The sequence below is a fragment of the Streptopelia decaocto genome, assembly GCF_964273445.1.
Source record: "Streptopelia decaocto genome assembly, chromosome: 24".
NCBI classification, from domain to species: Eukaryota; Metazoa; Chordata; class Aves; order Columbiformes; family Columbidae; genus Streptopelia; species Streptopelia decaocto.
In genome coordinates, this window is record NC_138679.1 from 4,656,471 (window position 1) to 4,670,957 (window position 14,487).

Sequence of the window (14,487 nt, forward strand, 5' to 3'; positions counted from 1 at the left end):
CCTCATGTCTGTCATCTCCCTCTCCTTTGCATCCAGCATCTTCCTGATCTTCTCCCGCTCGCCAGCCATTGTTTCCTCCAGCTCGCGAATGCGATCTTCCGCGGCGCTGGCCTGTGAAAAACACAGTTGGCATCTATGTGGGTACAATAAAAACGTTCAAAAATCCATCTCCCTCCCAAATGGACGTCAAGATATCTGTCCGCAAAATTCAGGGAACGCAAAGGGACGGAAATGTCAATCCATCCAAACACCACAGTGCTTGCAATTAGTTATTAAAGCAAATCTAGTGCATTTACCTGTTTCTGAAGGCCAGAGAGCTGGTAGCTGAGAACTTCTTTCTCATAAGAGCCTCTTTCAGCTCCTCTCGCGCCGCACCGGCCGCTTTGTCGTTTCGGTCAGAGGACAGTTTGGCATTTTCCAGCTGGAAGGCAAGTTTGATACACGTCACTTGCACCGAGGTGGATATTCTGCAAATATCCTTTCAGTAAAAAATAGAAGCTATTTAATCTCTAATAATTTTAAATGGAAATCTGGGAAGTTTATTAGAAGAATTGCATAACGTTAAGGAAATGCCCCAAGGACCAGGAAAATCTATTTCAGTCCTATTCCTATAGGATTTGCTTATAGAGTCACTACCTAGATCACATCTAACAGGGGGGCTGGCGCTGCCCGGAAATGCCCCCACGGTGGCTGAAGTGCCCGGGATGTTCAGCGCTGCCCACTGCCCATCGACGGCCATTGGCAGCTCCATCTCCATTTATTTATTGATAAATGAATTTAACTCAAGCTAGCAATCACATCCACAGTAGCTGCTCTCTCACTCCCCACCTCCAAATAGGGGAGAGAATCAAAAGGGAAGGGACGATCTTGTGGATTGAGATAAATACAGTCAGAGAAATAACCTCAAGACCACTGGAAGGTTACTTGAAGAACAACTGTAGCCAGTTATTAGTAGCATCCCTCAGTGACCAGCACTTGGGCCATCATCTTTATTCTCCTTCTCAATGATGTGATGCAGTGCACTTTCAGTTCCTTTGTGGAAGATGCAACGTTGGGCAGAGGCCCTGAAAAACTTCACCTGGTTCAGCCGGCCTTGAACAGGAGAGTGAGACAAGGTGATATTCAGGGCTCTCTTCAATCCTGAGTTATTCTATGATTCAATGCATCTTCACCTTGGAGAGGGTTTTGAAAATGGAACATGTGAAGGAAGAAGGAAAAAAAAACAAAAAAGAGGGGGAGGAAGAGAACTAAAAAGTGTCAACATAAATACAGCAGTTCCTGTGAAGAATGTTTCTCCACTCCAATCATTTGCAGGAATTAGATTTCATCAAATAAATAAAACAAACATACTTTTATCTGGTCAGGTCCTGGGCCATACGGAGGGTGGTGTACGAGGTCAGTTGTGTCTCAGAAACTCTTAATCCTGTAAGATGCATGTGGCTGTGAAGGGGACTGTGCGGTCAGTTCTGTCTCTGGAGGTGACAGCCCAGCAGCAGGGACATGGCTGGGAAAGAACCTGCCAAAGTGCCCAGGGACATGGTCGTGTCTGTCAGAGAAGCTGAAAGGCCAGCAGCACTCATGGGATCTAGAAGATCATGCCGAGGTTACTTCTCTCTGGTCAAGTGGAAGACCAGAAAAAGCCTAACAGGTTGGGTTCCCTGTTTGAAGGGCAATTTCTGATGTGGGTGAGCTTTCCCTGGTACTCGCAAAAAGCAGGAGAGAGAAGAAAAAGCCACCAAAGGCAGATTGGAAGGTGGAGACTGGGTATCAGGAGGAAAAAATGTCACTGGAAGGGCAGTGCTGTGGTGCAAGATGTCACCAGGAGGGAGTCTGGATCAGCCCATGGTTTGTGTTCCAAAGAACAGCCAGTGAAGGTGCAGACACAGCAGTGAAGGTGCAGAAATGCTGGGGTGAGAGCAGGTGGGGAAGCGAGATGGGTGTCTGCAGCCTGCAGGGAAAGAGGGGCAGGGGTAGGACCATAAAGAACAGCCTGAGGTGGAGATGGCAAAGGGCGCTGGCAAGGCTGGAAGGGACCAACAGGACCCAGGTCTTTGTCCCTTGGCCAAGGCAGCTGTCTCTGGCACTGAGGCCTGGGAGAAGACATGTTGTCCTCATGGCACTGGGGCCTCGTTGCCTCCTTGCAGCCCCACGGGGAAGCTGGAAGTTGCTGTACCAGTGTTGTCCTTCCCTCGGCCTTGCACACCCACACCCCACGGTCCCAGGAAGAGCCCAGAGCCGCATGTGAGGAACAGGATCCCCCTTCCCATTGCCTGCAGGTCAGGGCTTCTCCATTCTGCTTCAGAAAGCAAACCAAGGGGTTTCTGAGCATCAGAGCCACCTGCACAGGGCCTTGGCCCACCTCTCATAACAGCCTCCAATTATCTGCTCTAACGAGCCCCTGGGGAGGCTTTGTCAGTAACAGTCCTCAGTGGGGTCCGTTAATGCTTCAAGGAACTCTGAGGTTTTGGTTTTGACTTTGGGTCCTTGAGGCCTTTTTTCAGTCTCTTCTCAGTACCTGTGATTTATGGACGCAGCCTCAGACACACAAATGGGCTTCTTAAAATGGCAAAAAGCCTGACAAGCCCTGTCTCTTTCATCATTTTGTTCAAGTCCTGAAGACTTGTACAGCGAATTAGAGAGGTTTCAGGAGGTAAGGTAAAGAGGACATTTTCAAGGAGCACTTTGAAGAAGCGATAGAAGAATTCTCCCATGGACACTGATGCAGAGTGTCTCCTAAGGAGGTGTGAACAGGTTGGAAAAGCAGTCCCTTGAGGCCAGACATGGGATGGAAAACCTTGCTCCTCACCGGTCCAGCCTCCCTGTTTTGCTCATTTGGCCTCTGAGGTTTACATCACTTTTCTTTACATCAGGATTCTCCACTCAAATTTGCACCTGATTGTTAGAGCTTCTTTGCAGGAATTCCTACCTACTTTCCTTAAAGAACTCAACGTAAACAGGCACAGAGGGTATTTGGTTTTAATTGGGTGGTTTGACTCCCGGGCGTTCCAGATCCAGTGGACCATCCCCTACAGTCACTAGGGCCTCAGCTCCCCCGGTGCTGCCGACCTCCATCCCCGGCTACCAGCACATCCAGGGGCAATGGGCACCGATCAGCGTTCCCAGCATGGCCACCGCCATGGGGGCATCTGGAGGCAGGAACATCCCCCGGAGCAGCCCCTCTGCTGCCCTCCTCAATGAAGCCCCTGAGAACCCCACCGATGGCTTTGACGTATCTGAGGAGATGCTCCTGCTAGAGGCCCTTTGGCTGTTTGGTGTCACTCCAGCTACAGTGTGGGTCACCAAGGATGGTCCCAGAAGCGGCCCTACACCTGGGAACACGGGTGGCAGCAGCGCAGAGGGGAATGCGGTGGCCACCCCCCTGGGGACAGCCCTGGGCAGCGACGCTCCATCCGGCCCCTCTGCTGCCGAACCAGCCTCTGCAGACCTGGCAGCTGAACTGGCCATCCCGGAGGATGAGCTGCTCCAAGAGGCCCTGCAGCTACTCGGCTGCTCCCGGGGGGCGGTGGAGTCCAGCCAGGATGGTCCAGGCAGCAGCCCCGTGCCTGGGGACCTGGGTGACAGCGGCACAGAGGGGAATGCGGTGGCCCCATCACCTCTGGAGCTGCCAATGGCCGTCGATGGGCACTGGGCAGCACTGAACATCCCGGGCACTTCAGCCACTGTGGGGGCATCTCCGGGCAGCAACAGCCCCCCCGTTAGATGTGATCTAGGTAGTGACTCTATAAGCAAATCCTATAGGAATAGGACTGAAATAGATTTTCCTGGTCCTTGGGGCATTTCCCTAACATTATGCAATTCTTCTAATAAACTTCCCAGATTTCCATTTAAAATTATTAGAGATTAAATAGCTTCTATTTTTTACTGAAAGGATATTTGCAGAATATCCACCTTGGTGCAAGTGACGTGTATCAAACTTGCCTTCCAGCTGGAAAATGCCAAACTGTCCTCTGACCGAAACGACAAAGCGGCCGGTGCGGCGCGAGAGGAGCTGGAAGAGGCTCTTATGAGAAAGAAGTTCTCAGCTACCAGCTCTCTGGCCTTCAGAAACAGGTAAATGCACTAGATTTGCTTTAATAACTAATCGCAAGCACTGTGGTGTTTGGATGGATTGACATTTCCGTCCCTTTGCGTTCCCTGAATTTTGTGGACAGAAATCTTGACGTCCATTTGGGAGGGAGATGGATTTTTGAACGTTTTTATTGTACCCACATAGATGCCAACTGTGTTTTTCACAGGCCAGCGCCGCGGAAGATCGCATTTGCGAGCTGGAGGAAACAATGGCTGGCGAGCGGGAGAAGATCAGGAAGATGCTGGATGCAAAGGAGAGGGAGATGACAGACATGAGGGACCAGATGCAGCAGCAACCGACCGAGAACCTGTTCCAACTGCTCGACGTTACATTAGCACTCGGCGCTTACGGAAAACTCCTGAAAGGAGAAGAGGGGGACAGCAGAAGCTGCTGCTCAGCCTTCCAATGGGCACCTCGCCCTGCGTGGGGGACTCAGAACCTGGCAGATCTGCCAGAGCTCGATGCTCCTCTCTGGGAGCTCACAGCACTGCAAACACACTCCTTCTTCTTCCTTGTTTCAGTGAAGAAGTTGACTTTCCTGACAACCTTGTGCAGTAGTGTTGGCGGAAAAAGGACAAGAGTGATGAGTCTTGAAGTCGATCGTGCAGTGTCCAAAAGGCTCGAGCGCCTTCTGGCCTGTTCCTGAGCCCCTGGTGTGGGCAGAGGTGCGCGCTCTGCCGGGGAGGAGCCCCTGCCCCGCGGCCGGTGCCTGGGGAGGCCCCGCAGCCGCAGCTGCGGGAGGTGCCGGGCGGCGCCAGCCCCATTGTTGCGCGGCCCCGCACGGCCCCGTGTCACAAAGGGCGTCCCAGGGCCGGGTGCTCATAAGGGGCGTCCCCGGCAGCTCCTGCCGTGCTCTCGCACTGAGCTGGCGGCTGTGCTGCGAGCGTGAGCGCGGGTTGAGCTCGACGGCGGAGCCACTCAGCTCCTTGCTGTCTGCGATTCGTTCTACATTGTCCTTTCTTCTGAAAATTACGTCCTTTTTTTTCTCCCTCCCTTCTGAAAATTACGTCCTTTTTTTTCTCCCTCCCTTCTGAAAATTACGTTCTTTTTTTTCTCCCTCCCTTCTGAAAATTACGTCCTTTTTTTTCTCCCTCCCCTTCCTGACAATTCCAGTTTGTGGAAAAGGTAATGTTTCATTTCCTTTGAGACAGGGGATGGCGTAGATAGAGAGAGGGTAGAAGTGTGGGTTGGCCTGTACCTTCCTCGCTGTCCACTGGGCTCTCCCGTTGGGGTTTGGGTAGATGCAGGCTGTCAGCGTCATTCCTGTTTCCTAGTTATCTTTTCTCTAGCACATCCAAAGAGGGCCAAGTCTAGGCACACCACTCGAGGGCTTTCCTTATCCAAACAAGGAGATCTCCTTTAAAATCTGATTTCCTTGCAGGCACCAGTGTCAGAATGGCTCTGCCACAAAGGGACCTGTATCCTGCGCAGAAGATTTGCGCGGCCTGGCAGCAAACACGCAGTGTGGGAGGAGGCCTCTACAACCTGGGCAACACCTGCTACGTCAATTGCATCCTGCAGTGTTTGACATACACCCCTCCGCTGGCCAACTACTTGCTGTCTCGCCAGCACAGCCAGTCCTGTGAGTCCTTGCTACGCGTTCTTTTACACCTCTTGGGCAGCTCTAAATGAAGAAGAAACCACAGCGACTCTGGGAAAAAGGCTCTGAGGATGAGATGTAGAGGATGGAGAAGGGAGAGTGGACGTCATACCTGTAACCTGTGGGGTGGTTTGGTGTTTTTCTTCCTTGAAGATTTTCCAGAGCTGTGTATATTTTAATTGGGCTGCTTCCTTCTTTCCCTCCCCTCTCAGGTAAGCAGAAAGGCTTCTGCATGATGTGTACGATGGAAGTGCACATGGAGCAGGTCCTGTCTTGCTCGGGCAGTGCCGTCGCACCTGTGGCTGTTGTCAGCGAGCTGCCACGTGAGTCATTTCAGATGGTTTCATTTGGAGGTATTTTTCATTGCCGAAGAACCCCGTGTGTAACTGTTTTTTCCGGGTTCAGGTTAAGGAGGAGAGCTTTTAGAAGGGTCAGTTTTCTTTCCTTTTTTGGGGAGATTAATGTGAAAACCTTCTTCTTTCTCAGGAATAGGAGATTTCCAGTTTGGCGCCCAGGAAGACGCGCATGAATTCTTCGGCTGTGCCGTGGCTGCCATGCAGAGAGCTTGTTTGAGCAGCAGCAGCGAGTAAGCATGAGCACATGACCATGGAAATGTTCTCTGGCCCTTTTGACTCCTTCCTTTAAATCGTCAGTGAAACCCGCTCTCCGGGGCTCTGCTAACAAGGAAAACTCTTGCAAGAGCGAGCTCTCTGCCTTCCACCTTCTGAGCCGCGATTACCGTTTCTTTCCAGCTGGGACACATCTCAAGGCAGCACAGTCATTGATCAGGTCTTTGGAGGACTTCTAAGATCCAGAGGTAATTTTAAAAAATATCCCTGTCCTTAGAACGGTCTTTGGCTCTTTCTCCCTTTGTGGAAAACTGCTTTTTGCAGGCAGCAGCATGTCCAGGCTGCACTGGTCCATTACATGGGCAGAGTTAGTGTCCGTCCCAACCTGAGAACCTTTTCTCTTTGCCTTCCAGTAACATGCCGGAGCTGCAAAGCTGTTTCAGACAGCTACGAGGCATTCCGTGATATTCCTTTGGATATCAAGGTAAGATGTTTGGAAATGGTGGTGCAAAATGATTCGAGGTCCCTGCAGGGGCCTCGTTTCTCTCCAGTAAACTCCGTTGACTTCAAACTGCGTGTTGTTACCACGCAAGATGGTGGTGGATGGGAAGGGAACTGGACTTGTGTGCTCCCTCCGTAGAAGCCCTGTAAATGGTCTCCCTGCGCTGGGTGCCAGCTGGGCAAAGAGCAAGGATGCTGTCGACAGCCATGATGACGCTGTCCTACCGCCCTGCTTTGGACTCCTCAGTACGCACGTGATGCTGGACAGGTGGCTTTTGTGGCTTTTGCTGGTTTTGACCAGGCAGAGCACAGGACACTCTGGTGCTGCCCAGGAGCAGCTGTTTATTGGGTTAACGCTGGCACCACATGGGGAGCTATTTCTTGGGATTTTGAGTTTCCAGGAGCTCAGTGCTCTCCTTTCTTTCTCATCCAGGCAGCCACATCTGTCACCGGAGCTCTGGAGGACTTTGTCAGACCCGAGCACCTGGATGGCAAAAACAGCTATAAATGTAGCAAGTAAGATCTTTACTAATGACATCTTCATAGTAGATACTGGGTTATGGATTTGCATGTCTGGAAGCAGTAGTTAGGTTTGGACATCACTGAGAAACCCAGTCGTGAGACAGCTTGGGGTTTTTTCTGTTTGTTTGGTTTTCTTCCCCATACAACCAAACCTCCTGAATCATCCACAACTTGGAATAAAATGCATTTGTTTCTAAGATGGGTACATTTTTTTCCCCTTCTGCCTGAAATGGGCAAAACAAGCCTTAACTCAACCCTACAGGGATGGGGAGTGGAGTGTGGGAAGACAGGTTGCAACCGTTGGGTCTGTGTTTTCAAGGTGTGAACAGCGGGTCAGTGCGTCCAGGAGACTTACAATCCATCAGGCCTCCAACGTCGTGACCCTGCGCTTGAAGATAGTCGATCCTTTCTCTGGCAGAAAGATTCACAAGGTATGTAAACAAGTGCATGGCCACGTTGTCTGCTTGGAAGGAGTCCTTTCCCGAAGGAGAACGCTTGTTCTGGAAGTTGTTCGTGTCTGCACACGATGGCTATGGAGTGCAGCTGTCTGAGAAAAAGAATTGCAACAGCTCTGCCTTGCTCTTGCCCTTGTGGCCAGAGGAAAGTTCCAGGGTGAAGATGAGCACCTGGGTGCTCATGAAGAGTTGGTTTGGCTGAGAACAGTTTTCTGCCACTTTGGTGATGACATGGCGACACCTGTTTCTGATGAACTGAGAAGATCCTTTGACAGGATTTTCTCAGGCTGCTTCCCAAAGACTCTCAGGATAACTTGGGAATCCTCTTGGTGTCTCCTTAGTTTGTGCGGTACCCAGAATATTTGGAGCTTGGCAAATACACATCTGAAGCGGCTGGAGGACCACTCCTCTATTCCTTGTATGCCGTCGTGATCCATGAAGGTCGCAGCTCTCAGCAAGGACACTTTTACTGCTTTGTAAAGGTAAAAGTGTGATTTGCATCGGTCTATTGTGTCCTTCAGTGATGTACTGCCTGTGTTTTTGTTTTCAAAAGCCTGCCGTTCATCTGAAGATAGAATTGCTTTGCTTTGCAGGCCAGCGATGGACGGTGGTACAAGATGGACGATGAGTCTGTGGTTCTGTGTGACATCCAGACAGTTCTCGGCCAGTGTGCATATTTACTCTTCTATGTCAGGTAAGAACAAGTGTGAAAGGGTGTTCAGGATACACTCCCTCTCCTGTTTCTGATCTTGTCGTTGCTGTTCTTCTCCGGTGGGTTTTGCTTTCTGTCCTAAGAGAGAAAGACCGTCCAGCTGAGTTCTGTCTGCTCTGCAGATGGCCCCGTCCTTTTTTCTTCTTCCTTGTTTGTCACTAATCTCTTGTGCTTGCCTAAATTGCTGTCTGCTCTCTGGGCCTGGCTGGCTGTGAAGAGAGGTGAAACGGGGGTCCGAGCGGGTAGAAAGATGAATTCCTGCTCTGAAAGGGGCAGATATGACTGACAGAGCACGATCTAATTTCCAGCTTCCAGTCCTGGTTCAGTCTTCTGCGTGTCATATCAAGTGCTGCCAGAAGATGCCAGGATGAGAGTGAAGCCACGTGGAGGCTGCGAGAACAACCCTAGACTAAGATCCCTGTTGTTTCTCCAGGCACCATGATTTGACCCCTGGAGCGGGCGCTGAACGCCAAGAGACACAGAGCGCTGGGTTGGCAAAGTCGGTTCAAGAGCCAAAGAGTCCATTTTCTAGAGGCTTCCTGGCACCGAGAAAGGCGGAAGGTGAAGCAAGTACACAGAGGATCCACCAGAACGGGAGCCCACGGGACTCCGCAGCGCCTCCCCCTCAGCGCTGCGGCAGGAAGAGAAGGCACTCTGCCACTGAGGAGGGGGAGAAGCTGGGCGGGAGCCACCCAGACTGTCCGCCTCCCAAGCGCAGGCGCACCGGCCCTGTGGAAACGCAGAAGCGCGCTCCCCGTCAGCTGCGGCGTGGGAGAGGGATCCTGCGCCGCTCCTCCCACAGGGACAGAAACAGCTCTGGTTATGGCAGAAGCTCCATTTGGGAAGGGCTGTACAGCTCGAGTGGCCACCGAGCAGACTGGCATCCCGGGTCAGGAGGGGAGCAGCAGCCTGGGAAATACTCGCTTGAAAAACAAGGCGCGCTCCCCCCAGTGCCTGTTCACCCAGCGGCTGCAAACAAAAAACCGCCGTGCAGAAAGAGAAAACAGACCTGTGCAGAGGACGGTGAAAGTGCGCCCGAAAGAAAGCGGCGAAGGTTAGAGTGAGCCTTCTGGCGATCCAGCCTTGAAAGGGAAATGCCAGAGCGGGAAGAAGATCAAGAAATCCAAAGCGAGCTCGGGAGAGGAGGACTGCAAAGGAGGCCGCGTTTGCAGCCTCACCTGGCAATGTTGCCAACCTCTCTGCCAGGTGTTCCAGGTGCACGGCTTATGGACAGAAGCGTTCAGTACTCGTGGCTGAAATTACCATCGACACTGGCCACTGACCATCAGAGGCCACAGACAAACATTCTCAAGAGGATGCTGACCGCTGAACTTATGTGTGTTTGCAACAATAAAATTGCTGTCATAGCCAAACCCAGTCCTAAGTGGCACCACCTGATTTCCCTGGAGAGTTTGACGACTCAGGAAAGAATGGAGGAGCTTGATTTGGGTTTTGTTTGGTTGTTTACTTCTTTACATTTTTTAAATTTCAGACTTCATCGATGCAAGCAGCCTTGTGAGCCAGAAGGGCAGAAGCTTTCTACAGCTGCTGAGCATAATAAATTAGCATGTAGAGTTCTCAGTGAACATATGCCAAAGCACAGAGCATCTCCAGAGCTGCTCCATTAGAGACTCAGGTGCTTGCGTTCTCCTGGCAAACATGGACAGTAGTGCTGGGGAAAAAAAGACAACACTTGAGTCTTGAGGATGGTATTGGAGTGTCCTAGAGGTTCAAGCAGCTTCTGGCCCTCTCCTGACTGCTGCAGTTTGTTGTTCTTTTTGGTGCTTTCCCCCTTTTCTTAAACACGTCATCACAGAGGTGCCACCGCTGATTGGCTCAGCCTTGGGCAGGTCTGTCTTGGAGCCGGCTGGACTCAACTCCATGGAACACAGCAGAAACTTCTCACAGAAACCACCTGTTCCCTTTTGTACCGTTTTTCACCAAGGACAGCCAACGGCAGTTGAGGAGGCGGGGAGAAGGTCTGTGATTGATATGTAACCAACCAATAAACTTTGAGGCTGCAGGGGAGGTGGCAGGGGTTGAAAGGCTGGGCACTGTGAAGGGCGGGCCATGCTGGCTCCACCAATCATACCTGGAAGGAGAGTGGCACATGGATGATTGACAGGTTTTCTGACCAATCTTTTGATGGGAGGAGCAAGGGTTCAGTCCCAGGCAGCCGCTCAGAGGAAAGGCCAAGCAGCCCCGGCCCCAGGCCCGGGGCCTCTGTCCCCCCTCCCTCCCCTCCCCCTCGGCCACCCCCATGTTCTAGAGCCCCCGTCTCCACGGCAGCCGCCCGCTCACACAGTCAGTATCCCGGGCCGTGCCACCAGACGGCAGCCACGTGCCACCCGGCTTCTGTACGAATGAGTTCCAGGAGAAGACTGCTCATTGACAGGAATTCAACCCGTTAGAGCAGAAATCTCAGCAGAGCACTGCCAGCAGCTGCCCTGGCGCTCCAGCACGCTCTAACTGCAAATACTTCATTGCCAGCTGCAGCAACACAGAACTCTGGGGAAAAGCAACTCACGGTGCCCCCGCGGCGGTGGCCGTGCCAGAGCTGTAGGGCTGTGCCCGTTGCCCCTGGACGTGCCGGTAGCCGAGGATGGAGCTCGGCAGCACCGGAGGGCTGGGGCCACCGCTGTGCCCTGATGGCCACAGGGACTCGTGCACTGTATGTGGAACACCCCGGGATCGAAGCAGCAGCCGCACGGTGCTCTCTGCACTCCCCCTGTGTGGGGGAGAGGGAGCCGTGCTGGGCCGGGGGGACCCTCCATGGGCACCCCCCAAGCCGGCCCCCATCACCAACAGCCCCCGGCTCTGCCCAGGCACATGGGCATCCCCATGGGGTGAGCTGCTGAGCAAGGAACGGGGCTGCAAGAGGGAGGAGACTCGCTTCTGGGAGAGGAAACAGGAGAGATGGCCCCAGGGATGGGGGATGTTCTCTGGAAATGGGATTTTCTGGGGATGAATCAGCCAGGCCAGGGCAGAGGTGGTGGGTGCTGGGAGTGCCCGGGGTCGGGGATGGCGAAGGGGCCGAAGGTGCCGGGGTGTCCGAGCAGACAGGGGTGCCGTACCTGCTGGTGGGGCCTGGGGGGCCGGGGGTGCCCCCCCCGCTGGGGGTGCCCAGGCTGCAGGGAAGGGCTGCTCCTGCCCGGGCAGTGGGCACAGGGGGGCTGAGCCTGCAAAGAGACAGGAGCCATGGCCGGCGCTCACCTCCGCTCTTGCTCCCAGGAGCGTCCCGGGCTGCAGGGGTCGGGGTGGGTCCCTACCTGGGGGGCAGAAGCTCTGGGGGAGCACAATCGGCTGCAGGGGGTGCAGAACCGGGGCGGGGGGTGGGGGCCATGTGCTGGGAGCCGCAGCGGTGGCTGCGCCATCGTCCCTCTGGCTGTTGGTATCTAAGGACTCTTTGGGGTGTCCCAGGAGGGAATGTTGGGGCTCCCCGTGTTCCGCCCCAGTGTCACGTCCCCAGTGCAGCCCCATGGGCTGGAGCCATCCAGGACAAGAGAGTTTCCCACCTCTGGGTAGGAGAGAGGAAATCATAGAATAGTTTAGGTTGGGAGGGACCTTCCCAGCCCCCCCAGCCCCTCTGCCATGAGCAGGGACATCTTCACCAGCTCGGGGTGCTCAGAGCCCCGTCCAGCCTGGCCTGGGGTGTCTCCAGGGATGGTTCATCCACCACCTCTCTGGCCAACCTGGGCCAGGCTCTCACCACCCTCAGGGCCAAAAATTTCTTTCTCATTTCTAGCCCAAATCTCCCCACCTTTAGTTAAAACTATCACCTGCAACCTGCAACCTATCACCTGCAACCTGCAACCAAAACTATCAACATGCAACCATGTGTCCCGTGGCCTGAGGAGCACAGTGCTCCTTCTCCAGTGCAGAAAGCACAATCTGTATCTTCACATTCCCACCCACCTTCTTTAGGGACACAAATGTCTAACAAGTGCCTGTTCAGAGGCCTGGCAGCAGGGGCCACCCCCATGTGGACGAGATGCCTTTCTCAATGCAAAATTGTGGTTTCTCCAGCTTCATTTCAGCCCACATAGGACATTCTGAGTCTGATTCAGCCTACTCAGAGTTGTAAGGGGGGATCCACTTCCCAGTGTCAGGTGTCTCCAGGTCACAGGTGAGCTCGTCACCTGGGCTTCTGCTGGGGACACTCACAGCCATGCACAGACCCACTGACATAGATGCCTTCATTGTCTCCTGTAGGATGCAGTGAACCATTTTCTCAAAAGTCCCTGACACCCCTCACAGGTTAAAAGGAGGTGGAGACAACACCTTGGACACAGACATTTGGTGCTGACACACAGACAAATCCCACTGCAGTAACTTTATTCTGTACATTCAGAAAGCGATCCCTGCTGCGGGAGTGTGTTCAGTGAGAGCGTGTTCAACTGGTAGAGAGCGGGGATGAAAGGCGGCAGTCAGGAGCTGCAACTGGGGAAACTCTGTTCAAACACAAAGGGCTAATTCTTCCCCTTGAGAGAAGTGCAGCACCAGCCAGAGGTCCAGAGACATAACGAGATCTCCACCCTTGGACATCCTACACAACTCAGCTGAACGAGTTTCAAAGACACCTCAGGCACTTGAGGGCAGCCCTGCTGGGAGCAGGTGGCTGCAGCAGAAACCTCCACCACTTCCTTCCAACCTAAACCCTGCTGTGAGTGTGAATGGCTGAGGTCCCCTAGGAAACCTTCTCTTGCTCCCTCCCCTTCATCAAGGACACATTTTGAGCAGTGTCCCAGAACCCAGCCAGAACCAAGGGTAGACTGGTTTCCCCTCAAATTGTGTCTCTTGAAATGTGAAGATGGGAATGTTCTCATCAACACCAAAAAATGACACTCGCCTCTCTTCATAACACAGTGAGACACGGATCCGCTTGGGAGCCTGGATTTCAGAAAGGAAAGTGTTCTCAGGGAACGTGAGAGCTTGAAAGCAGCCTGCCCACAGCCCCACTGCCCAGAAACCCTTCTCTGGATTAAAGAAAATCTCGCCTTTCTTTTCCACATTTTCTCTACACGCCCCCACAGCCCATCCTCCTGTGTTGTCCACCTCCACCTCCCAGTAGCATCTCCCTGAGGCAAAGCCTTGACTACCCAACACACAGCGCCATAAGTCAAATCTCTTGGGGTTGTCAGGGATGTCCTGCAGCTTCTCTTCTCGTCTCACACTTTTGCAGTCATCAGACAGGACAAGGCAGCAGTGGGCTGTGTCTGAATCCAGAACCACGTTCACTGCAGGAGAGATGGAGTCAACACATCAGGGCAGAGCTCACCCCAGGAAAGAGCTTTGCTGGGGCTGCACAAGGAAGAGCAAGAGTGCAAGCGATAGCTGGCAGACTGTGGCATGGGAAGCTGCACAAGGTGACAATGTTAGTGCAAGGAGCAGAAAACCATAGAATCATTCCAGTAGGAGGAGACCCTCAAGTTCATTGAGTCCAAACATAACCTAACTCTAGGACTAAACCATGTCTCTGAGAACCTCGTCTAAACACATTTCATAGACATCCAGGGATGGTGACTCCAGCGCTGCCCTGGGCAGCCTGTTCCAATGCCCCACAGCCCTTTGGGGAAGAAATTGTTCCCCACATCCAACCTCAACCTCCCCTGGCGCAACTTGAGGCCGTTTCCTCTGCTCCTGGCGCTTGTTCCTGGGGAGCAGAGCCCGACCCCCCTGGCTCCAAGCTCCTTTCAGGCAGTTCAGAGATCAGAAGGTCTCCCCTCAGCTCCTGTTCTCCAGCTGAACCCCCAGGTCCCTCAGCTGCTCCCATCACACTTGTGCTCCAGCCCCTTCCCCAACCTTGTCTCCCTCCTCTGCACTCTATTGAGTACCTCAAGGTCTTTCCTATAGTGAGGGGCCCAAAACTGAACACAGGATTCAAGGTTTGGCATCACCAGCATCGAGTGCAGCGGAAGGGTCACTGTCCTGGTCCTGCTGGCCACACTAGTGCTGCTACAAGCCAAGATGCTGGTGGCCTTCTTGGCCACCTGGGCACACTGCTGGTTCATATTCAGCCAGATGTTGATAAACAACCC

At 53.2% G+C, this 14,487-nt stretch overlaps 3 protein-coding genes across 7 annotated transcripts in view; 1 reads left to right on the forward strand and 2 right to left on the reverse strand.

Annotated features, from left to right (window-relative positions):
- Positions 1-14,487, reverse strand: part of BTN1A1 (butyrophilin subfamily 1 member A1) — a 49,931-nt gene that overhangs the window by 17,943 nt on the left and 17,501 nt on the right. For 2 of the 5 annotated variants that reach the window (XM_082072376.1, XM_082072372.1), the window contains one exon: positions 12,778-13,686. The exons of 2 other annotated variants lie outside the window; for them this stretch is intronic. In XM_082072376.1, the coding sequence (XP_081928502.1) occupies positions 13,169-13,686 (518 nt within the window). In that variant the 3' untranslated portion in view covers positions 12,778-13,168. Of the gene's footprint in view, positions 1-12,777; positions 13,687-14,487 lie in introns of those variants that run through there. One more of the 5 variants, XM_082072371.1, reaches the window with a different exon arrangement.
- LOC309449871 (butyrophilin subfamily 3 member A2-like) overlaps positions 1-14,487 on the reverse strand; it is a 38,170-nt gene that overhangs the window by 16,016 nt on the left and 7,667 nt on the right. The window lies entirely within an intron of this gene.
- LOC309449873 (E3 ubiquitin-protein ligase TRIM7-like) overlaps positions 1-14,487 on the forward strand; it is a 43,179-nt gene that overhangs the window by 8,104 nt on the left and 20,588 nt on the right. The gene's annotated exons all lie outside the window — the stretch shown is intronic.